This window comes from Catharus ustulatus, chromosome 26, assembly GCF_009819885.2.
Source record: "Catharus ustulatus isolate bCatUst1 chromosome 26, bCatUst1.pri.v2, whole genome shotgun sequence".
NCBI classification, from domain to species: domain Eukaryota; kingdom Metazoa; phylum Chordata; class Aves; order Passeriformes; family Turdidae; genus Catharus; species Catharus ustulatus.
In genome coordinates this window covers 7,646,554-7,671,162 of record NC_046246.1, presented here as the reverse complement: position 1 = coordinate 7,671,162, position 24,609 = coordinate 7,646,554, and the positions used below count along the sequence as shown (strand labels likewise).

At 56.3% G+C, this 24,609-nt stretch overlaps 2 protein-coding genes and 1 long non-coding RNA gene across 7 annotated transcripts; 2 read left to right on the top strand and 1 right to left on the bottom strand.

Moving 5' to 3' along the window:
• Window positions 1-5,763: 5,763 nt before the first annotated feature.
• On the top strand, window positions 5,764-8,961 carry ID3 (inhibitor of DNA binding 3, HLH protein). Its single transcript, XM_033080992.2, has 3 exons — window positions 5,764-7,693; window positions 7,889-7,960; window positions 8,414-8,961. Exons 1-2 carry the CDS (start codon window positions 7,373-7,375, stop codon window positions 7,943-7,945), a joined length of 378 nt encoding a protein of 125 aa, XP_032936883.1. The 5' UTR covers window positions 5,764-7,372; the 3' UTR covers window positions 7,946-7,960; window positions 8,414-8,961.
• Window positions 8,962-9,064: 103 nt separating this feature from the next.
• On the bottom strand, window positions 9,065-11,671 carry LOC117007675. Of its 5 annotated transcripts, none has more exons than XR_006163119.1 (3): window positions 11,290-11,671; window positions 10,387-11,119; window positions 9,065-10,151 (listed from the first exon to the last, which is right to left on the bottom strand). It is a non-coding gene; the product is annotated as an uncharacterized LOC117007675 (long non-coding RNA). The 5 variants fall into 5 exon arrangements; XR_004420190.2 differs by having other exon boundaries at window positions 9,065-10,470; window positions 10,748-11,119; XR_004420189.2 differs by having other exon boundaries at window positions 9,065-10,889; window positions 11,045-11,119.
• Window positions 11,672-15,718: 4,047 nt separating this feature from the next.
• E2F2 (E2F transcription factor 2) lies at window positions 15,719-23,651 on the top strand. The gene is given in 6 exon segments (XM_033080925.1): window positions 15,719-15,910; window positions 20,904-21,009; window positions 21,311-21,551; window positions 21,655-21,813; window positions 21,979-22,093; window positions 22,331-23,651. Coding segments are annotated over 6 exon segments (1,299 nt in total). The 3' UTR covers window positions 22,817-23,651.
• Window positions 23,652-24,609: the final 958 nt, after the last annotated feature.

Here is a 24,609-nt window from a genome sequence, read left to right as displayed (position 1 = left end):
GTCACCTATACACACTTACCTACATACATGGGTTCCATACATACCTGTATGTGCATCCACAGGTGCTACAGGCTGTGTGTGACCTCTGGCTCCCATATCTGTGCTGGACGCCAGATGTTCCCCCAACTCCATGGCTGAGGGCACAGAAGGTGCCATCACATCCCCGTGTCACAGGGGCTGAGCCCAGCATGGGACTTGTCCCCAAGTCTGCAGTGGGGACACACACTGGGACATTTTTGTAGAAAATCAAGTTCCCTGTGTGAACACAGAGTGAAAAAATTAACTAAACACAGTGAGAAAGTGAGTGCAGGTCAGCTTCTGACACCTGGTCCCACAGCTGGTTCAGCAGCTGGCTCTGTAGAGGGAGCTGGGGACAGGGACAAGAGGGCCTTGCCTTCAGCCTTGCACTCCAGCATCCTTGTCATCCTAAGGAATGGTGCCAGACAGGACAGCCACACTGGGGTTTCGTGGCAGGGAATGACCGGGATGGGTGTGCCCAGATGTAAGGCTTTTTGAGTAGTTCCCCTGGAAGCCCTGCACTTGTCTCCCCAGTTGCTGGCATCAGGGGATGAGATAAGGAGAGGGGCCAAAAGATGGAGAAACAAGTGGATATTGGGGCTGGACTACAGCATTCCAGGCCTGAATTTTGACTTTTCATTCCCAACAAGAGGGTAGAAGCTGCTTTTAAGACCCTGAGTGGGGAAACTGGGGCAGGAAGAGTCTCAGTGCTGGGATTTGGGAATGGGGACCCCCAGTTTGGCCACTGGGTCCTTGGACTGGGTTAGGGTCCTTGGATTGTACAGTCACAGCTCCAGTGGTTGGAGGAGCAGTGAGGGGACACTCCATGTCCCCCCTTTCCTGAAAGATGTGGCTTGAGAGGAGAGGAAAGAGCTCTTCCTCACTCTGCCACTGCCTCTCACATGGCATCTGCTCCGGGCAGATGGAAACTATGTGTCAGAGGAAGCTGGGGGGGACACCCAGGTGTCTTCCTCCAGTGCTTGAGCCAAGCCTGACCTACCCCATTCCCTGGCAACTCTGTGATGAGCTGTGCCCATCCCCATGGGTTCACAGCAGAGGATGGGCACAACCCTTACCCCTCACCTTTGCTTCCCAGTCCTGCTTAAACCCAGCGTGACCACACAACCGAAAAGCCCCTGGGGTAAACAAGCTGGGGAGTCCCCATCTGCAAACTACAGCACTGATGCTGTTCCCTGCCTCAGTTTCCCTACTTCAGGGTCTGCAGAGTGGCTTCTCATTCTGCACTGGGACTGGAAAGGCACAATCCAGGATAGGAATTACCTGGTCCACTCTGAAACTTTGCCAGCATCCCAGCCCCATGGCAAGGCTTGGATCCCATTCCAAGATAACGGCATGACGGGAGGCCGGATGAATGGGGAGGTTAGACAGGGGAGGTTGGGAAGGTGATGCTACCAAGATATTTATATTGAGGATACAGAAGGAGGGATCTGTAGCGCTCTTTGCCAAGCAAAGAAAATAACAATTTGGGCAGGTTTGAAAAGCGCCGAAACCACGACAGGAAACCCAAATTGTACAAATGCAGATGTGAGTGGAAAAAGCTCTTGGGCTGGTTGCTCTGGCTTTCACCTCCACTAAAAATAAGCCTGCCTTATTAGGGGCAGATGGGGGCTGAGATAAAACATCTCTCTTCCCCCCCACTTCCCACCATGTTTTTCCATGGAGGGGCTGTTCCATGTGATGCTGTGTGATGTGGCTTTCTGGTGGTAGGGGGATGGATGGCTAGGCCAGGGGCTTGTGTTGGGTTTTGGAGAGGATCTGGGACGTTTAAGGGTTTTGAGGGTGTGTGTCTGGTTTTCTGGAGGAGGGTTCCTGGGTGCTTTAGGGCTGGGCAATGCAGGGTGGGGGTGCGATGAGTTGTAACGGTCTCTGAGCGTAATAAGGCAGCCTGGCAAAGCCACATCCTGCAGCACAGAAGGACCTGGGGGGAGGAATGTGGGGTGCTGAGAAATGGCAGCACTGGGGGTGGAGGCTGCAGGGAGTAGCAAAACTCTTCCTGGGAACCCCACATAACACAGGCTGGGCTCCTCTTCCCCATGCCTGTTTGCCCTCTTTGGACCATGCCAGGGCTGCAGCACCCCACGTTTGGGGGGAGGCTGTGGCAAAGACAGTGCCAGGTTTGGGTGCCCACTGCGCCCTTGCTGCTGCACCCAGCCCTGGGAGGATATTGTGGGAGGCCGGAGTTGCTTTGCTGTCACCCTGGCAGTGGCAGCAGGGCAGGGCCCCTCTGAGTCAGCCCAGTGTCTCCACACCTGCAGGAGCCAGGGGAACAAGGGTTGCTCACATCTGCAGCCTTTGCACCCCCAGCCCCATTCTCCTCCTCCTTTTCAAGGGATGCAATTTGGATGGATGCAGTTTGGAAAGGGAGGAATCAAAAGGGTAGAGGGAGGAGGGAGCAGACCAAATTGTGAGTGTCCCTCCAGTAGTGGCACAGCGCCTCAGCACCTACCCTGCTGGGGACACCCACATGGACTCCCCCCACCAGGGTCTGGGTTATAGAGGTCACATGGCATGAGCTGATCAGTCTTGGGGTAACATGAGGATATGGTGCTCCAGTTCCCCCAAAACACTGGGGGTGCCCCAAAAGGGTCCTGGGAGGGAAAAGACTCCTCAGGGTGCAGATGGGACTCAGAGGGGCTGCTGTCATGTCAGGATGGGGAGGGGAAGGGATAGGCTCTGTCCAGACTTGGGGGGAGGTGGTGAGAACAGAGGCCAGGGCAGCGGGGGTCAGTGCCGGAAGCACTGGTGGTGCCGGCTACTCCTGGCTCCCCAGATGCGCCCGTGAGATAGGGCAGCAGGAAGCAGCTGTGGGAATCCCAGGGCTGGGAACGGCCACTGCTGCCTGTCCAACACTGCCTGGGCCTGCATGGCCCCCAGTCCACTCTCGGTACTATCCAGGGATGTTCCAAGTGTCCCAGCCGCTTCTCTGCAGGGAACAGAGGTGTCCAGGGTTTGCCCTGAGGAAGCAGCTCTGACTCCTCATGGGAATATGTGGTTCCCTCTGGCTCTGAGGGCTCCTCTGCTCCTGACTGGACTTTGGATGAGAGGAAAGGTGGGGAACCTGAGGCACGGGCAGTGACTGAGCAGCTTGTCCACAGTTGATGTCACAGTTCCTGGTTCCCTTCCAGAGGGATGTGAGTGCTCCTCCTCCCTCCCCAGGGTACTCTGGAACAAGGTAATGCCCCATGGTGTTCAGCTGGTCCCTAATGATCACCAGTAGGGAGTGTCCTAGGTGCTGCCTCCAGGCTGGCTTGGGATGGGACCTCAGGCTGATGGGCTGGTCCCTGGGGCTAATCCCCTGCACAAACAGCTGCACATTCCCCAGGGCCAGGTCAGGTGTCTTGGTGACAGGGCTTGGAGGGGCCGGGCACCTCACTGCGGAGCCTCCGGCATTGTCTGGCTCTAGTGGAGGGTCCCTGTGGTGAGTGAGGGGGGTAAACTGAGGCACAGAGCAGAAAGCTGGCTAGGGCCAGGCTCCTTTCTGCAGGAGCTGTGGATTCTGACACCTATCCATCCATCCATCCATCCATCCATCCATCCATCCATCCATCCATCCATCCATCCATCCATCCATCCATCCATCCATCCATCCATATCTGCCAGCTCCAATTTATAATCCCCATTGATTCTGAATGACCCCAAATCTGGGACATCATAGCTCAATATAGAGGTGTCACTGAGGCTACAGAGAGCCCAGGGAGGGCTTGCAAAACTGAGCAGGAATCTTTCCGCACATTCTCTGCGTGACCAATGGCCAGAGCAGGGCCACAACGTCTGCCTGTCCTTGCCCATCCTGGACCCACTGTCCCTCCAGGAGCACTCGGCCCCAGCACAAACTGAGAGAGCTGCCACCCAGTGTTCAGCAGGATCACTAAATGGCACTGGACTGCCTTCTCATGCCAACCTGACTTTGGGGATAAGGTGGGAAAGAGATCTCAGAGCCCTTTTAAAAATTTGGAATCCCTTTTTTCCCTTAAGCATTCATCTAGATTTCTTCTCCAGTACCAAAACGCCCTCAGATAGCTACTGTGCCATGCCATGTGGGTGCCCAGGCTGGGAGGCTGGCTTGAAGCATCTCCAAAAATCAATGAGCTCCTGTTCCCATTTTGTGCTGAGCCAGAGCACAGCCAGCCAGGTCTCTCAGCTTCCCTTGCTCCTAAAGGATCCTGAAGGCCTTTGAAGATCCCTGGTAAATGGGATTTATACCTCAGCCCCATCTGAATGTGAATCCAGATGACCCCTGGGGAAAAGCCCTTCTCTTTGTAGCTGCCTTGGGCACCCTGCCACATCTCTGTTCCTCTCCTCTCCTATCCAAATCCCTTCCCTGCAGCCAGCACTTCTAGACAGCCTCCAGCTTCCAAAACACAAGAAAATCCCCACAGAACACTGGCGGTATTCCCCCAAGACACAGGGACCCCCACGCTCACCCTCCCTGCCATGCAGCAGCCAGGCCGAATCTGGCCGTTCCACTCCATGTTACATCCCTCACATCCTGCCACCTGTACTGACTTATTTCAGGAAAAAAAGAAAAAAAAAAAAAAAAAAAAACCCAAAAAACAACAACCAAACCAAACCCAAGCCCAAGGGGTATATTATTTTCGGACAGGGGGAAGCAGCTGCTGGTGAGCGCCCCCCAAGATTCAAAGACCTTCTCAGGTATTTGCAGCATGGGCAAATCCCCTGGGATTGACGATCTGTTCCCAGGAAAATGGGAAAGGTGGTGGGGTGCAATGGCTGAGCTGTAGTCGTGTACATGATCACCCCTGGGGACCTGGGGGGGTGGGGTGCTTGCTGAGGTGGATAATCCCAGCTCCTGCTTACTTTCCTACTTATTTTAGTTTTTCTTTTAATAAAACACCCAGTGTGGGCCCTTTCACCATGAAATCATCGTGCTCCCTTCCTCCCCCTTTTTCTCTCCTCCATGCCAAGAAATCCACTCCCCCCGCAGTCGCTGCATGAGGATGCCCCAAACCCGGAGCTGCCACTGCAACAGCACCTTAAAAGTGACCCCCTCTGTTCAATAGCGATCCACCCGGGGGATGGGGCATTGCTACACACGCTTGGGGTGATTAGATAAAAACATCTGTGTGCTCCCAGCCCTCTTACACACTCGGGGTATCCCAGGATGGGAATGAATCCCCTCGGAATACAGCGGCAGCGTGGCCGTGGCGGTGGCGGTGGTGCGGGGAGGGGGGCGGGGTGCGGGGGGGCCGCGGGGGGGGGAGGTTGCCTTGGCCACGCATCCCTCTGTGAATGCATGACGTGCGCAGGGCTGGCGCCAGGCTGTCTGGGGCCGGGAGTTAGATCAACACAGCTGGAGGGCCCGGGCCACAGCTGGGCAAAGGCAGCGGGTCCCACCGCCCAGGCAGGGCCTGTGGGAACCGCCGCCAACAAAACCCCCCTGCAAACAAAAGCTCTCCCCCCCAGTCCCTCTGAAGCCTTTCAGCGACCCCCAACCATCCCTTGGGAAATGACAGGGGGTGTATGGGAATAAGCGGAGGCTATACACTGCTATTTTGTATTGAGGGGAAGTCATAACGAGGATTCAGGTGGTGGTATGAAAAGAGTTTCTAAATGTTTTGTAAACATTTTTACAAATCTGTGTTAATTTCATTAAGTTTTAAATTTATAATTTATTTTTAAAGATGTTCAATTCTCTTTAAATTTTATTTTGTTCTTATTATTTTTGGTTGGGGGGTTTGATTGTTGGCCCTTGCCCCAAAACAGGTTAATGAGGTAATTATGCCTTTTTCCAAGATGCTATCCTTTACACAGAGGTAATTTCCCAGGAAATTCATAACGAGTGAAGTGGGGAGTGCGGGGAGCAGGGAGAAAAAAATAAAAGATACAATAATAATCCAGCCCCAAAAAGTGTTGGATGCTGCTTTCAAGGTTTTTTGTTGAGCAGCTCATGGCTTGGGAGAGATGTGGGGAGGAGGGGTGCCCTCCAGCCTGAAATCCCCAGGGAGGAGGAAATAAACCCCAGCACTACTGAACTGGGATTTGGGCATATCTAGGATAAATCGCTGCCGTGGGGCAGGAGCAATTTGGTCCAAGTGCCTGTACCCCCACCCCCCTGCACTTCTCATTAGCTGGGACCACCAGACTGAGCAGGATCCAGGGTGCCCCCAACCTTCTTGACTGTAACATTCCCTTCCTGCACTTTCGTAACCATGCCCCCATAACACCCCCATAACTAAATCCCACTGAAGGGAATATTTGGAGAGGAGAGGTTTTTCCCCCTGGGCTCATACAGATTCACAATCTGGGTGTTGCAGGGCTGTCACTTCTGCAGGACCCCTCCATGTGCCATCTGCTGCAGTGACACCCACGGGGGACCCCAGATCGCTCCAGCTTTGGGCTTTTTCTGTGGACATTCTCTGGTTCGGTAAGTTTTGAGGCAGCGATGGTTCGGAAGGGCAGCTTCCTTCATATCCCCCCCCTGCCCCCCACAACACCGCTTCTTCTGGGATAACGCCTTTGCCTATAAATCTTCTCTCCCCCCTCCAAAATAAAAAACCCTCCAGGCCTCTCACAGGCGCTGACCTAAATCTGGTTTCTCCATCGTAACCTCAGTTTTACCGCAATTAATTTTTTTCTGCTGGTCACAAGATAATTCCTGACGCCAGAAAGTCTGGAGGTCAGATGAGAAGCGGATTGAGGAAAAGGGCGGCACTAATTTCCTTAAAACAGGGCGGTTGGGAGGGGGGGCAACCCCTTCGTCCCGTCTAAAAATAGGGGGAATTCACTGGGAAAGAGAGTGGGACAGTTTGGGGATGCGGGGGTGTTGAAGGGGTTTAGGAGGGGATAATCCCCAAGAGGTTTTGAGGGGTCTGGCCGTGGGGAGGGGGACCTGCGTGGCCGTGTCATCCCCCGTCGGGTCACTCTGGCCATGAAGGGTCAATTTGGGGGACTGGGGAAGGAGGGGGGTGAAGTAGAGGGGGTTTAAGGCTCCATTTATGTATAGGGGCGGAGTTTGATGCTTCATTGACACTCGGAGGCGGGGTTTAGGGCTTCGTTTACATAAAAGGGAACAGATTAATGGTTATTTTACATAAAAGGGGGTTGTGTTGTTCATAATTTGCATGTAGTGGGCGCGGTCAAGTCGCGCTGCCTATATAAACGCGGCGCGGGTTGCCTCCCCCCCACCCTTCCCAATCTGCCGGCGAGATACCAAAGTTTGGGGTCCACGGCGTGAGACGTAAGGCTCTCAGAGCTGCAGTCTTTGGCGGTCCTGGTGCCCGGAGGTCCCAGCAAAACCCTCGCTGTGGCGACAGCCCCTGAGGCTCCAAGGCATCCCCCCGTCCTGCATCTCCACACCTGCTCCGAGCCCACCATGAAAGCCATCAGCCCGGTGCGCTCCGTCCGGAGCTGCTACGAGGCCGTTTGCTGCCTCTCGGAGCAGAGTTTGGCCATCGCCCGGGGCAGCCACAATAAGAGCCCGGCCTTGGAAGAACCCATGAACTTGCTCTACGATATGAACGACTGCTATTCGAAATTGCGAGAGCTGGTGCCGGGCATCCCTCAAGGCACCAAGGTGAGCCAGGTGGAGATCCTGCAACACGTCATAGATTACATCTTCGACCTCGAGATCGTGCTGGAGGAGGGGTCCAAGGGCCGCGACCCCTCTTCCGAGGCCACCCTGCTCTCCCTTAAGGTAAGGATCGCTTCGGGCGCGGGGCTAGGTATGTTGATTTGGAGGGCAGAGGATGTGTTTGGTTTGAGGTGGTAAGTCGGGAGTTGCTGCAGAGTCCCCGACTGTGTTGGTGGGTCATGACACGGTGGGGAATGGGGAGGAATGGGAACCACCAGCCGCCGGAGTGATCTTAAGCCCTGTCGCGTCTCTTCGCAGGCGGCCGAACTCGCCTCAGAACTCCGCACCAAAGACGAGAGAAGTTTGTGTCACTAATGTCACCTCCATCAGGTGAGTGTCGCCCCCAGTCACCACCGCCACCACCATCCACAGCCCAGTCCTCCCCGCCCCCCAGGTGGAGTCCCGGCCCCCCGTCCCGAGGGACCGATCCCCAGCCAACCCATGCTCCCCTCTCCCCGATTCCCTCTCGCACCCCAATTTTTCACCATCCGCACCCCAGTCCATCTCCCCCAACCCACGGCTGATACCGATCCAAATAACGCAGACCAGTGCGTTCTGCAATCCCCTCCAAGCCTCCCACCTGCACCCCAGTCAGCACCAACCCAATCCAAGCATCCCCCGCCGGGGGCCAGATGTCGTCCCCGAGCAGCTTGGTTTCCCCGCTCCTACCCCCTCTTCGGAAATCTCCATCGCCAACCCCACTTATCACCGCACTAATTACCACTGTTATTTTTTCTCTTTCCTCCCTCCCCCTCTCTTCTATCACCTCCCTATGCCAATTAGCAAACAGGCAGCGAGTGTCGGTTCCTGGTTCGTTATCAGCCGGAGGTAAATAGCAGCTTCCTCCGTGGCGCCGGGCTGTCTGCGACCTACCGGCCCCGGCATCGCCTCCCCCGGGCCCGGGCACCGCGAGTGGGGAGCGGCTGGTTCCGACCCCTCCAGCCTTCCACCGCCAGCATCCCACCCACGGAGCTCAGCATCCCAGCTTTGGACCCGAACTCGCATGAGATATTTTTAATGATAGACTGATGATGAAGAGGAGGTTGTCTGTATATTTTTGGATTATAGCAGCGAGTCCTTTTTTTAAAGGTGGTTAATGGGATGGTGGGGTGGGGATTAGGGGGTTTTGGGGAGGGGGGAACAAACATCCTCGAGTATGAACCAAACTCTCTGGGGCTGTGGCCTCATGTATTGTGGAGCTCTATACTAGAGTATAACTTTTTGTACCTTTTGTGCAGGAAGGTGAATTTCTGCGAATGTGCCTTGTACTTGCTTTATAAACTTTTTATAAAAGTTACCGTTTTTACATAATAAAGATCAGATAATTTTGATTAGCTTTTTTCCCTCATCACTGGGGTGGAGGGAGATGGGATGCACCTCTGGGTGGGAAAACAACCCCGTGGGGGGTGGAAGCCTCCCAAACTCTGATGGGAACTCCTAGGGTTACTGTAGGAATCTCCACAATTGTGTAACAGCCTTGAAATGTCAGCTCAGGTATGGGAGGAATTAACCCTGGGCTGCCGGCTATTTTGGGTGCTGCCGTGCATATCTGATACGGAAGGAGTGAAGACAGTGCTGAGCCCTGGGGACCATCTGGAGGTGTAGCTGGAGCCCTGGGAAGGAGGGGAAAACATGTTTTTCCCACTTTAAACCATGTGCAAATTGGCTGCTTGACCATCAGCTTCCATCCTGACGCTGGATTAGAGCTTCTACCTGACTGGAAAATGTGATGCCGCTCCCCCAGGATATACACCACAGGGGTAGAGGAGTTTCTGGGCTGCTTTTGCTGCCCCAGGTAGTATTTAGAGAGCAGCCCCCTGCCTGGCGTGATCTCCTTGGGGTCAATACCCTAGGGAAGGGGTGTTGGGAGCAAAAATGCTTTACCCTCCCTTTGGGTAATGCTGCAGTTTGCCTTTGGCCTGGGAGCAGATGTGACCCCCAGCTGGATCAGATGTTGAGCTGGATCATGTTCGCTGGGGATGGTGCTGGCCTGCCTAGGATGAAGTTAAATTAACTTCACCCCCACCTATAGCACCATCATCTTTATCCCCCGTGCTGGGCTCTGGTTTTGCTGCCATGGGCTTAGCCAGGCATGAGGTGGGTCCTGCATACGTGGCATTGGGGTGTCTCCAGGGTGCTCCAGCATGGAGCATGGGTTAGGGGCTGCATCACGAGAGCAGGAGGAGGGAGAAGACACAAGGGTCTTGGAGCACAGTGATACAAACCTTCGCCCACACACACTGGCTTCAGCCTCTATCCCAATGACAGCCAACAGGAGTTTAGTGTGCAGCTGGCATCTGCCAAACACGGCGTTTCCACAGGGAAAAGCAGCTCGTGGAGCTTCCGAAAAGCACCACCTAGTCCAACTGGATCACCAGCCCCCGGGAAGTTTCCTCCCTCCTCTCAGGCTCCCCAGGGCAGGGTATCCTCAGGCACCCCTGGGTGGGATGGGATGCCATGACACTGGCTGCCCAGGCATGATGGAAGGCAGGTGATGGTGTCCATCCAGAAACCACTGCATCTGAGAACAGAGCTGTTGCTAATGCTCACAGCTAAAAATAGGCTTTTGCCATCTCCACTGGCTTTTGGCTCTAGAGGAAAAGGCAAGGGGTGGGTTAGGGGTGAGTGCCCCCATGTTCACCCTGGTGTCATGGTCCTCCAGCTGTGCCAGTGCTGATGCACCAAAGGGATTTAAGTGGGACGGGTGGAAAAAGCACCCCGGGCATGAACCAAGGGATGGTGATGAGTCTGGGTACCTGGAAGGTGGGGTTTCTTGCAGTGCGAGCACTCCAGGTCCCAATGGGTCTCCCATCAGGGATGACGGTGGTGGAAATCCTGGACTGTGGGAGCATTAATGAGCCTATTTTGGGATTGGGTTACTGGAAGAAGTGGGGCTAGGCACTGGTGGGGTGGGGGAAACCAGTCCTGCTGGGGCTTTTTGGATGGAAACAGCACTGGGGAGGTAGAAGGGAACTCCAGCCCCCGGGGAGTAGAGGTGGCCCCTGCCATTGTCCCCTCTCAGGGATGAGGGCAGGGGATTCCCGAGGCCAGGGGCTGTGGGGTTTGGCAGGGTGTAGGTTTGGCTCTAGCTCCCAAGAAACTTCCCAGGGCCGTTACCTCCTCCGAGTGGTGGACGGATCCTGGTGCCTGGCCTGGAGCAGCCACCCCGACACTCCCAGACTCTGGCACAAGCCTTATTCAGACCCCACGGGCTCCCTGGACTGGGCTGTCAGTTGCCAACGCTTTCCTTGAAACTCCTCTTTAAAAAACAACCAAACAAAACCCAAAACAACAAAAACCAAACCAAAACAAAAGCAACAAACAAACAAAACACAACTAAAAATAATTGCTGGGACTGGGATTTACCTCGAGGGGTTGATAGGATGATATACCCCGTGGGACAGATGGATTTACCTCGGGAGGAAGATTTATCCCATGCAGCAGATATACCCTGCGTGTTGTGGGATGCCGATGCTTTCCTGGAAAATCCTGATTTAAAAAAACAAAATTAAACACCCCCCCCCCCCAAAAAAAAAACCCAAAAAACCCACCCAAACACAAAACAAAAAAAAAAAAAAAATCAAAAAAAAACAACAAAAAAAAAAAACCAAAACGGGAAAAACACACGGCTAAAAATAGCTGCAGGGGCCGACATTTACCTCGGGGGGGAACAGCTGGAACGAGAAAAGTGCTCCTGGCCGAGTAAGCCCGGCTTCACTTTAACCACGCCAGCTACACTGGAAGGATGCAGAAGAGAGGTCGAGGAGGGCAAAAACTAATACAGGGCGAGCGGGGGGAGTGGTGAAGGTCGAGCGCGGCCCTGCTGCGGTGCCGGTGGCCCCCGGGCCGGCTCGTTCGCCTCTTGGCAAGCGCCGGAGTCTGATGCAATCGCTGCGCTGACGGAGGCGGCGGTTCCCACCTGTATTTGCCATTGTGTGCCCGGAGCTGTTTGCAGGTGTTTGCTGGCGCCGCGCTGTCTGAGCCGCACTTCCCTCCTCCTCCTTCTCCTCCTCCTCCTCCTCCCGCTGCTGCCCCGGCCAAGGCCTGGCCCCCCTCGGCCCCCCCGGCCCGGCTCCTCGCCAGCCTCCGCTGACACAGATGCTGCGCGCACACGCGTGACCTTGGCCAGGCGCGCTCACGCCTAGAGGGGTTTCTGGCCGCTGGGGGTGGGTGCGCTCACGCACATGTGCACTTACATACATGGCTACATTGACACGTGTGGTATGTGCATATTCACATGTGTGTGCATGTATGCATGCATGACTGTGTGCATTTGCACAAATCTGTGTGCACTTACGTGTTTACAAACACTGACACACGTGTCTGTGCACGCTCACACGGGCAGATATGCCTGCATGACTGTGTGCACTCGCACACGTGTGGCACCTGACACCTGTCCGGGCACACTCACACGCGTGCATGCATTTACATCCATGTCTATGTGTTCTTACAATATGCCTACAGGCACTGACACACGTCTGTGCACACTTAAAATATGTGCGCTTATACACGTGCTTACCCTGACGTGTCTGTGCACATACACGTGTGCAAGTGTGCACAGGAGGGCTCATCCTGCAAACCAACCTGTGTAGGGGCTCAGTACTTCCTTGGCTGGAACTCCCAAGGATGCTGTGGAATTGGAGGAGGCTGTTCCTGCTCCCTCCTCACCCCCGTGGAGATCACCCTCTGTCCCGGCAGCCAACTCGCCTGTTCCTGTCAGCCCTTGTTTTCCCTCTCCCACAGGTGACATCGGGGCTTTGTCCCAGGGTGGGACAGAGGCTTCACTCACGTCCCAAGATCTGCCGGGGACGACGTGGGGTGGAGCCGGAGCGGTCCGGGCGCCGCAGCCGCGACTCGCTGCTGCCGTCTCCAGGGCAGAGGAAGAAGAGCCCGGCTCACCGGGAAGGTTCTCTCGGGAAGGACTCAGATTTCCTCTGGTGTACTCTTGGACACTACCAGGACTTCCCCCGATGCCTATTCCGGCACGAATTAGGATATCCTCTAGTGTTCCACTTGGACCAGGACCTTCTCTTGTGCCCTTCCAGAAAGGACTGGGACTTCCTCTGTTGCCCCCATTCCAGGCACAGGAGTGTGGGGCATTGGGCTGTGGGGGCTGCTGGCCACTTGTGCTTGCTTAGTGGCCCATCACATGCTCCTGGGACAGTTGTTCTTCCCACCTTGGGCAGAGCCATAGGGCACCAGCACCCCTTGTAACCCTCTCTCCTGGGAATGTTCCTTGGGGAGGAGCATTACGGGATGAGGTCTCATTTGGGGTCCACAGTGCAGCTTCAGCCCCCTGCATGTGGGATATAGTCAACCTCTTCCTTGTGCTCTGCATCCTGATGAGGTCCCTCATCTCCAAGCTGAATATCCAAAAGATTTTCCAGATTCTGAGGTCAGCGAGGGTGTGGGGGCTATACCCCTAAGCCTCTGGTGGTGCCATCTTGGTCTGGGCAGAGATCTGGTGGCCCACATGTGGTGCCACTATTTCATGTGCTGAATCTGCACTGGGAAAAGCAACATCATCGCTTGTTCTTTGCCATCAGCTCTTCACCCTGCTTTCGGGGTGCAGTTCAGGCCCTGCCAAAACTCTCGGGGGAGAAGCTAGAAGGGGTCTCCTGGCTCCGCCCCCCACCATGGCTAGTACAGGGGTGGGATCTCTTGCCTGGCCCCAGGGTGAGGAAGCTGGTCAAGTGGCTGGTTGGGATGCTTCAGGCCATCCACAAGGTCATCTCATCCCTCTGCAACATCAGGGAATGAGATGGTCTCTAAGGTCCTTTCCAATCCAAACCCTTCTGGCTTGTAGGGTGGAAGCTGGTGCATGGGTCACCTTTCTGGACACCTTGGCGTCACAGGAAGATACAGATCTGTGTCTTCTGGTATGGGAGAGGACTTTGTTTGTGGAAAGCCATGGCTGGAAAGGCTGGAAAGGGCTTATTGAGCAAATATTAGGTAGTGAGAAAGATGCCCTTGACTCCTCCCTCATCTGTCCCTCAGCACAGCTGAGGCGGTGAGGGCCAACAAGTTTTCCCATCTTCTGGCTCAACCCTTACCCCCGTGAGGTCACACTAACAACACGTGGGGATGTCACCTCTGCTTTATCCAAATTGGAGGAGTTGAGGACACAAGCTGCCAGGCCCTCCCCATACCCCAATGTCCTTATCCCAAGGGTCACCCTTGGAGCGAGCCTAAGGCAGGCAATTGGCACAAATTTATCCACCCTGATGGGCATGGCCTTGTCTTTGTGCACTGAGATGGAGACAGCAGTTGCCTTCTTCCCACAGTGGGGAAGAAGAAGGTCTGGGTGGATTGATTTGCCAAGCTCAGACGTGCTCCTGGCACAGGGGCTGCACTGTCCAGCTGGGGTGGCATCGCTGCTGCCAGGCCTTTTGTTCTGTCCCAAAGTCTCGCATTGTGGGAGGTAAATACCTATCCTGGATCCGAGGCTCCTGGCAGGTTTCTGGGTGTCCCTCCCAGCTGAGTTAAAATTTGGAGGTCTGGTGTTTTTCCTTGTCGACAACAGAGGCCATGCCCAGCATGTGTATCCATCTGTCTGTATTCCAGGAGGCTTCTTCGCATTACCTGGGATTATCCTCAGCCCAGACCTGGGCATGGAGTTGGCTTTTCCTGGAGAGAATGATGGAGAGAAGAACAATGCTGGAGAGGAACCGCGGGATAGAGACAAACAAGGTGATGAAGAGGAACCAAGGGACGAAGAGGAACCAACTCCTGTGGCTTGGTGGCCTCAGCGGGATTAAACTCTGGCTTGTCTCAGAGGCTGTGGTGGCCTTTTACTGGTGCTGGTAAGGGTGAGAGTTGCCCTCCCTCAGGGCTTTGCCATTGCCTCGGTGATTCCTGTTACTGTTGCACTCTGAAATACCCTGTCGGCCAGCTTGGGTGCCCTTCATCCCCTTTTTCTCCCTCTACTTTGCCAGAAAGACCTGGTGCACTCCAAGGATGTGGGTGGGATGCATGTGGAAGAATAGGTGGCAGGTTGAATGAACTATGAGTGACCCAGGGGCCAAATCTCCTCACGCTGAGCCCCTCTGCGATCCCTGCCCTCCCGCAAGGGCACCGTCCCCTGTCTGCAAGGTGGGGAGGTGCCAGACAGCCTCTGGCTGGTAGAGGCAAACATCTTTGTTTTAAAAAGATGTGGCTCCCTCTCCCCTACCGTGGGTTGCTGTAACTGGGAATAGGGATAGGGATAGGGGAGTGATGGGAAGAGTGAGACGAGGGGACGATGAGGAATGTAGGATGAGGGGGTTGGACGGTCGCAGCCGCCAGGCTAGACCCCACCAGATTGATGGTGGGCAGTATCTTCTAAAAATAAATAAGTAACAGAAAATGTATCCTAGTCCCGATCCCAACCCGAATGCCCTCCACCCCCAAAACAGGCGCCCCTACCCCCAGCAGGTGGTCTCGAGAAGGTCCCTCCCTCCCCTTATTTCCATAAATGACCCCTCCCGCCGCGCGGTCACTTTAAGGCCTCTCCCGGCGAGGCGCCGCCGGCCGCAGCGAAGGGGCGGGGCCACGGCGGCGGCAGCCAATCAGCACGCAGCGTTTTCCGCGGGAAATCCGAATTTCGCGGCACGGGTTTTGGCGCTTAAAAAAAAAAAAAAACAACCGGAAAAAAAAGAAAAAAAAACCGAAAAGGAGCGCTCGGGGCCGGGCGCGATCGGGCGGGAGCGGAGCCGGGCGCGGGGGTCCCGGCCCAGGCGGGGCCGCGCTCCGGCCGCCCCGGCCCCATACGGCCGCAGCGTGGCTGATTTTTGGGGCCAAAAGCGAATTTTCCGCCAGTATTGGCGGCATCGCCGCCGCGTTCCTCTCTGCAGGTTTTTCGGGGGTAATTTGGGAACCGGCCGGTGGCATCGCCCGCCGGAACGGCTCTCCGCTCCCCCAAAATGCCACTGCTGAGATTGTGACTCCCTCCCAGCTACGGAATTGAGGGGCGCTCCTGCTCCCTTCCTCGGGCCGGATTTCGGAAAGGACTTTGCAATGCTGCGGCTCCCCAGGGGAGTGTCCCCCGCCCCAGGGAGGGGGGGTACCGCCCTCCCGGCCCCCCCTCCTCACCACCACCCTAAGAAGGTCATGTCACTGACGGGCTCCTGTGATCCGGGGGCTTCCAGCCTGGGCAGCCCACCGTTATCCACAGGCTGTTTCACCCAGGTCTACACGCCAGCGGCTGTCAGCGGCCCCACTCCCCGGGGCGAGTGTCTGTGTGACACCCCCCAAGGCCCCGAACTCCGGACCCTCTGTTCAGCCTCGGCGGGACGGCTGCCGGTAAGATATCTGCATCCCGTCTCTTCCTTGGGCATCGCTTCGGGGGTATGGGAGGCTGGGGATGGTGCTGGGTGCGGAGCCGGGGGGTGGTGGGGGACCCGAGCATGTACAACCCTGTCTCTTCCAAATTTTGCAGCTTATATTGGAGTCTGCACCCTCTAATGTGTCTTTCTGGGGTGGGGGAGGGTGAGGTCTGAAATCAGAAGTCTCAGTGAAATGGCTCAGATGTTTCTCAACTTCCCCTCACCCCTGCGCGCCCGCGGCTCCGGCTTCCGCTTCTTGGCCTTTTTCGGCCTCTTTTCCTCTCTCCAGCTTGCAAAAAGTCCGGGTTGTGCCTCAACACCTGGTCAGCAATCCCAGGCCCTTTGAGAAACCGTTTCTATGGTGGGGAAATGAGGAATGGGTACATTCCCTGCTCTGCCTGCTCTGGGTAGGGGGCACCAGCCCTGCCGACTGGCTCTCTCCACTTTGGGGCTGTGACCCCTGGGATGACCCGTCATCCGGGGAGGTGAGGGGAGACAGCACAGGGGTGCTACAGCGTCGCTTTCCAAGCTTGGTTTCTGCCCGTGATTACAGCAGGGTTGGCAATGGGGCCGGTTGTTGGTTGTTTGGTTTTTTTTGGGGGGGGGTCTCATCCTCCATGGATCACTCCAAGGCTTTGTAGCTCAGACCCTGATGCTGGGAGTTGTGTAGGGGGTTGCTGTCCCATATCCCTGCCACCAAGCCGCGGGATCACAGCTGTGTTTACAAAGCCCACCCCTAAGCTACAAAGATACCTCTAAACAGAGAAAGTGAGGCACAAGTCGGGTGCTGGCCTCGTGCCCATTGTGAGGGTGCACAGGAGGCTCTGCCCAGCCTGTCCCTGCTCCCGGAGGGCCCCGTCCGAGTCCCCGGCCCGTCGGTCCTGCTGGCAGCTGGCATTTAATTCCTGCCTGCTCCAGCCTGGGCACACATCCAGCCCTCACTGTGAGCCTCTGTTCTCCTCGGTCCTGGGAGGAATCCCAGACCCTGCTAACACCGACTGAGTTTTCCCAAAGCTTGATTTATTTATTTATTCCTTTCTCAGCCCTTTTCCCAATCCCTGGTGCTTGGTGCCAGCTGGGGACATTGCCGCGGCAGGGCGGGGGGGAGAGAGTGTCTTTGCAGTCTGGATGCGGCCGTTTTGAGTCCCTATCCCGGGGGACTTCGGGACCACCTGTCTCCTCTCTGACTTCTTTGTCTCCAAATCGCGTGAGACATCCTGCACTGCTGGGGGCTGTTGTTTAAGACACCGTCATTGCTGTCCCCTCCCTTAAAAACACCCCACAGACTCTCAGCACCATTTCTGTGGATGTGCAGGCTGGCTTTGGGCTAATGGCCCCTTTGTCATCGTCATCATCACTCACTCCAGGGCTCAGGGTACTCCTTCCTGCCCTTGTCCCTTAAATGTGGCTGAGGAGGGGGCGGGGGGGGGCCGGCTTGTGTGACACTCGGGGACATGAAATGCTTGTCCTTAAGTGACATCTGGGATCAAGAGGTTTGGGCTAACGGCCTCTTTGTCATCATCATCATCATCATCATCATCATCATCGTCGTGATCATGATCATCATCACACCATCCACACAAGCAGATGTTCCAGGTGCTGCTGCGCACAAACTGTCCCTTGAACAGGGTCTGGGGGGCTCGTGTAACAACTGGGGACATGACGTGCTCCTCTATCCCCCTTGGTGGCTTGCGAGAGGTGTTCCCCCCTGTCCCCATCTCATTTCCCGCTGCCATTATCCCATTCGCGGTGCTAAAAATACTATTTCTAGCCCCTGCACTCGCAGCCCTGACAGCTGGGATTCCTGCCGCACACACCCAGTTTATGGCACAACCTTAGTGTGCAAAGCCGAGGCAATCAGATATGTGCGTTTCCTCCCAGTTCCCAAGCTGGGCAATTGCGGCCGCTCCCACCGGTTTTGTGCCACATGAGTGATCTGGGATCACCCGCGGGAAAGCAGGACGGGTTGTCTCTCATCGTCCAAAAAAGCCCTAAATTTACCATACTCTCCCATTTGGGGGTTCCAGAGTAATTGGATGCGTTTTTCTCTAGAGAAAATGTGTATTTTGGAGCGGTTTTAGCCCATGCCAATCCCGTCGTCAGTATTTGCCCATCTCTGGTCCCTATAGGGGCTCTGGCGTCTCTATAGGGCGCTTAGGGCTCTGAAGAGAGGGGTGTTTCTGGCGTAGAATCCCAGTTCCCCACCTTGAGCAAGGGCTTCCAGAGTCCGCTGTGGCTCTGTATGAGTTGGCACGGCTGAGCCCTCCGTGCAAAGAGCACTCAAGAGTGGCAGCCCCTGTGGGTGCTGGGTTGTGGGAGAACCTGCTCAGGAGCACCCCAGATTCTACAGGGATGATGTAATTCCATCCCACCTTGATCCCAACATGATCAAAGGGTTTTCTGCATGGGCAAAAGGGGGAATTTTTGGGGGAGGGATGGATGGAGAAGTGGTGATTTTGCTGCTGCCCTTGGAGGGGCTTTTTTGGCTATGCTTTTTAAAGCCACCAACTCCTCTCTACTGGGGAACATCTCCCAGGATGGGGCTATTGGAGGGGATGCATGTGCCAGCTGCACGCCAGAGCAGGTGGGAGCAGTACTTGGGGTGAGAATACTGCCTTCCTCCGCAGTGCAGGGCGGTCTCACTGTCCCCCAAATCAAGGATCAGCCTCCATTCCCCTGTCCACGTCTCGCACCCTACTAGCCCTCAGCCACCCCAAGGCAGCACCTCTGGGGGTCTGACCCAGCAGCCCCTTGGCATAAGCAAGCAGCAGAATCCTGCAGTGCCCCTTGTCTCCCTCCCAGCTCCAAGTGCCCAACCCCAGGCGCTGCGTTCCCACGCCCCCGTGGGGGGGGTGGGGGCTGGTAAAAGGGGGAACTGGGGGGAGCTCCATAAAGGCCGGGCAGAGCCCGGGCAAGCCCGGAGAAGGCAGCGGATGCTGTTGAAAGGGAAGGTTGGCAGGAGGAGCCCCCGCGGGGGGGCTGAGGGATGCTTGGGCAGGGTGCAGGGTGTAGCCCCTGGCCCCAGGGATGGGCTCAGGGCTGCTTGGCAGGCAGAGCTGGCAGGGGGCCCAGCCTGCCCCCTCACTGCCTTACATACCCCCGAAATTCTGGGGTCAAGCCTGATTTCCCACCCCCACCATCATATTGGGACGTAGTGTGTTCCCACATCCTGGGGAGCCAATGGCTGGGGGCTGGCAAGTGGCATGAGGTGGTCCTGCCATGTCTTGGGGAGGTCTTTGGGTTTGGTCTCTGCTCCCCTACCTACTCTGGATCATCCCACCCCTCCCTTCAGTGCTGGTAGGGTCCTGGGAGCCCCTCACTGTGCCCCACTCAGCTGTTGTGTGCCTAATCCTGCCCGGCTTGGGGAATGGCAGCTGTGTCACAGGAGGGAGCCCCTTGTCCATTGTCCCTTGCTGATGGGGTCCTGCTGCTGTCTGAGCCCACCAAGCCCCCATCCCCCAAAACTGCACCTGGGGAAGCAGGGGTCCCCCTTTATCGCCTCCTGCACATGAGGAGGGGGGATCTGGGGGGTTTGGCGGTGCCTGGACACACCAGGACCTGCTGTGGGTTGCTCCGTGCCTGTTTCCCCATTGCCTGGGGGAGGTGGGGTGCAGCTGACCTCCCCAACGGTGATGGGAACACACGTTGGCCGTGGCCATGCATGCCGGAGAAGCAAGGGACATTGGGGGGCGGGGGTGCAGGGTGATGCCCGCCCTCCCGTGCTGGCAGATGGATGGGGTCTTATCTGAGGCAGGTGTTTCCCATGCACTCGGCATTAACCGTTGTGGTGCCGGCAGCTCCGGGGCAGATCCGGGGGCACGAGGCTGGGGTTGGAGGCAAGTTCACTGGGAAAAACCTGCTCAGGGAAGCGCGGGAGGGAACAGATTCCCACAGGAGCTCGCGACCAACCAGGCTCCCTGGAGGGGTGGAAAACAGCCCCTGGCGCCTCTCCCGCCAGCCCCCTCTGGTGGGAATGAGACCTAGGTGCCCAACCCTTCCCTGCAAATTGCGTTGTGCTCCCAAGGGAGCCGCTGTCGGAGCCAGCACAGGGACCTGGGTGCCATGTGGCATGTGCTGGGGAGGACCGTGTATGACAGCCGGGCCTGGGAGCAGGTACTGTGGAGAGGTCGCAATGGAGCTGGGGAGGCTGCTTTCTACTGCTGAGCCAAAGTGTTTCCCCCCAAATCACCCTGTGCATGTTTGTGGGTGCAGAGGAGTCCTGGGGGATTTGTTTGCATTGGTGAGGGGGTTGGTGACACCTTCCAATTCTCCTGTGAATTTGCTCTGCTGCACTTTTCCCTTCACTTCTACCCAAGTGCTGCTTGGGGTTCCTTGGGGGGGAATTCAAGGAGCTGCTTGCTCTGGTGAGGGGAGAGCAGGTGCAGGGATTTTGTCTCCCCTCCCAGAACCCAGCATTCCCCCTCACCCCGGTTTCCCTCCAGCTGGGCACATGTGTCCAGGGCACCCAGGGGTCACGGGGCGGGGCTGAACCCGTCTGGTCCCAGGTGTGCTGGTGGCAGCTGGGTGCCCTCGGCTGCCTCAACCATGACCTGGGCGGGAGGGGGGAAGTGAAATCCTGCACCTCAGTGGGCCAGCTGGCAGGGTGGGAGGGTGAGGATCTGGCTTTGGAGCTGGTGCATTCCCAGGGGTCAGCCTGTGGAGCCCTGCCAGGAGCTGGGGTGAGGGGAAATCCTGGCAGGTTCCCTGTGACTGCCAGGGTGTGCAGGAAGCCATGGGGGACGATGGGACCCCACATCTCCTCTCTGTCCGGTTTTCCCAGTGGCCTCTCACGCTGCTGGGTTCTGCTGTGCCCCTTCCCAAAAGGAGTATTGTAACTGGATGAGCCTCTTGCAGGATTTCCCCACCTCAGGATGTGGCTCCCAGGGCTTGGCTGATGGCCCTAGGGGGCCTGGGGAACTCAGAGGGGTGTCTGCCTTGACCACAATGCAGGGTTTTCTCTCGTGCTCCAGGCCAAGAGGAAGCTGGACCTGGAGGGCCCTGAATCTCGCACACCCAAAGGGAAGGGCTGGACACTGGCACAGGTCCCCAGCCCCAGGAGTAAGTGATGCGGGCGGGGTGAGATGGGGCAGGGAAAGCCGGGGAGAGCAGACCCCACTTCTCTTCCCTCTTAGAAACATGTCCCCTCTAGCACTACTTCCTGTCACCTTCAGCCCATATCCCACACTAAGGAGAGAAGTGGGGAGGGGGTCAGCCCGGTGATGCCTCCATCCCATGGACCTGGCTAAGGAGAGGATTGGGGAAGTCTCTTGTCTCCAACCCTATGTAACCTCAGTCCCACATCTGACACTAAAGAAAGGAAAACATGGTCTCTCATGTCTAGCCCCATGTCACATCCCAAACTAGGAAGAGGATGGAGGTATCTCTTGTTTCCCCCCAGCCCCCAAGTCTCCCGGGGAGAAGACTCGCTATGACACCTCACTGGGGCTGCTCACCAAAAAATTCATCTGTTTGCTGAATGAGTCTCCCGATGGTGTTGTGGATCTGAACCGGGCTGCTGAGGTGCTGGAGGTCCAGAAACGTCGCATCTATGACATCACCAATGTAATGGAGGGCATCCAGCTCATCCGCAAGAAATCCAAGAACCACATCCAGTGGATGTAAGGGATGCGGGGCGTCTGAAAATGGGACACGGAGATGGGGCAGGGTGGGGGACACATAGGGTGTGCTGTGCCATCACTCAGATACCATCTCCATTGGCAGGGGGACAGGGATCTTTGAGGATGCAGCGATGGTGGCGAAGCAACAAGTGTTGTGCGGGGAACTGTCTGAACTGGCTAGGACAGAGAGGATGCTGGACCAGCTCATGCACGACTGTGCCCTGCAGATCCAGCAGCTGGCTGACAATGAGACCAACCAGAGATATCCTTGCTGAGGGAGATGGAATGGAGGGCAGGGTCTTGGGAACCTCTCTGAGCCCCTTCTCCTCCAGTTGGATTCCCGTGGGCTTGGGGGGTGTTTGGAGGGATGCAAGGGTTGATGTCCTGCTTGCAGCCCCTCCTTTTCCTATACCTCATCCCTGTCCACGCTGGCATACGTCACCTACCAGGACCTCCGTGCCATCAGCAGCTTCCAGGAGCAGACGGTGATTGCTGTGAAGGCTCCCCCTGAGACGCAGCTGGAGGTGCCAGACTTCAGCCAGGTTTGTGTGGGTGCTGCTGGATCTGTACCACATTCAGTGGGTTCCTCTGGGGAGTCCTGAGGACACAGCCCAGCATGACCCTGGCTGGTTTTGGGGTGTCTCCATGGGGCTATTTGATCCTGAGCTGGTCCTTCAAGGGTTGCAATGCCCCAGCTGGATCCCTCATGGGTTGGGGGTAGTGAAGTGGGATATGGGTGACCTTGTGGGCATCCCCCTGAGCCTTACTCTGTCTCCCAGGAGAACTTCCAGCTCCACCTGAAGAGCACCAATGGCCCCATCGAGGTGTACCTCTGCCCAGAGGAGATCATGGAAGAAAGCCCCAACAAGGACCACCCTGTCCCCTCTGCTGCCATCTCCCCACAGGACCACCCTGTATCCCTTTCCCTGTCAAACAGCTCCCCATCAGCCACACAGCCCCCCCACTCCATCTCCCAGAGCTGGGGGGGCACAGGAACTGCTCTCTCTCCGCCATCTCTGCCTCTCCCCATCCAGGGGGGACCCAGCTCACTGTTGGAGATGGAGCCTGGGCTTCTGGGCTCCCCTGCCCATCTTCTGCAGCAGACGGAGGACCAGCTGCCCTGCACCCCCTCCCACCTGGACTTGGGACCCTTTGTCACCTTCTCGCCCCCCCTGGAACAGGATGACTATCTCTGGGGGCTTGAAGGCGAAGGAGTCACAGACCTCTTTGAGACATATGACCTGGGGGACCTGCTGAAGCACTGAGTGTCCCCCCAGTCCCCGCTTTGTCCCCTCTGGCTACTTGTGTCCTGAGCATGTGGGATCTGTGTGGGCTGACTGTAGAGACTGGGGTATGCTGGGGAGCACTGGGTTTTCTGAGGATGGGGGGGAGAGGGGGACTTGTGTTGCTCACCCACTGTGGCTTCTCTGCACTCTCCTGGGTTGGTTGGTCACCTCACTGGGCACTGGGAGTGCTCAGGGATCCATCCAGGACCCATCCCAGCATCCCCCCATAAATCCATGGGGCACTGTGCTTCCCACCATAACCACCCACCACGCTGCGGATGATGGTGGACTGGAAGTGCCTTTGGGTGCCCCAGATGACTTAGGGGCACCCTAGGATGGCAGAGAAACTTCTGCCCAGAATGGGCTGTGTCATGTTTTGGGGTCACTCCATCTGCTCCTCAGTTAAATTGGTGGTTCTTCATGGTCTCAACAGATCATTTCCAGGGGTATTTTCCCCACCATGGCTGGAATATCCTAAAAAAAAAAACCATTAAGGCAGCAAAGCTGAAGTCACCTTTGGGTGAAAGAAGAATGAGGCTCACGTGGCTCCAGCAAATCTCGGGAAAAGATATGGAGCCATATTCCCTGAGGGGCTGCAGCCCTCGGCCCCAGTCTGTACCAGCTCCCTCTGGCCTCTTGGAGTGACTGGTGCTGGGAGTATGAAAACTGGACTATACTAGGAAGAGGTATGCCTGGAAGAGGTGATGACCTGCAGAGAGGGGCTTGGGAAACAGCTTGGGACAAGCCCTGGGACATGGAGTAGGATAGGATTTTTAATTGTGCCATTTCTTGTGAAATATCTGTAATTATTGCACTGTATTTATCTGGGTCCCCGCTTTGGTGTGGGGCTGGTTGGGGCTGGGAGGGGTTGGATTTGTCAGTGGGTGTATTTAAGTTGTCCTTCGTTGGTTGTTGGTGCTCCTATAGGTTGGCTCAAGAGATGGTGTGGGTGAGAATATCTTTTGGTCTGGTAAAACTTTTGGCACTTCATGTTTTCTGCCCAGGAGGGGTTGAAATAAAATAAAATTTTGGAGTTATAAAGGGCTGTTTTCCTCTAAACAGAAAAATGTTGGAATGGTTTGGGAGAAGGGAGGAGCTGAGCTGGTTTTGCTCCTTTTTCAGGGTAAAATGGCCTGTTTTGAGGCTTTTTATCTGGCCAGCCTGCTCTGTGGGCACTTGTGAAGGGGTTTAAGATGAAGCTTTGACTGGAGTGAGGAGAATGGGTCTCACCTGCTCAGATTGGTGATTTCCAGCCCAAACCTGGCTGGAATGAGCCTTTGCCTCAGCTAGAGCCCCTTCAACCAGAAGTGTAGGAAAAGCCTCACCAGTGCTGGGGGCCAGCTCCCTATGGATCTTGGGGCTGGATAGGCCTGTGCACCCCGATCTGGGGTCTGCAGAGCAAGATCCTGCAGGGGAGCTGTGTCCGTGTAATGTCCTTCTCCATGTGTTACCTGTCATGCCATGATGGGGATGCCACCAGTGCTGGTCAGTGGTAGCAGGCCATGTCCTGTGGCATGTGGTGGTGGGCAGTGGCACCCAAGTGATATCTGGTGGTGCTCAGTGATGGCTGGTGGTACCTGATGTGATACCCAGAGTTACTCAGTGGTGTCTGAAGGCACCTGGTGATGTCTCATACCTGGGATCGTGGCACATGTTGACTTTGCATAGTTCGTCTGGTGGTGTGGAGGAGGAGGAGAGCCCGGACCATGTGAGCCGGGCGAGGGGCACAGAGTCCCCATCCCCCACCGGGATGAGTGTCCTACAGCAAGAAA

Coding starts and splice junctions, on each gene's coding strand:
- ID3 (XM_033080992.2), top strand. CDS start 7,373: ATGAAAGCCATCAGCCCGGTGCGCTCCGTCCGGAGCTGCTACGAGGCC. Junction 7,694..7,888: donor CCACCCTGCTCTCCCTTAAG/GTAAGGATCGCT, acceptor GTCTCTTCGCAG/GCGGCCGAACTCGCCTCAGA.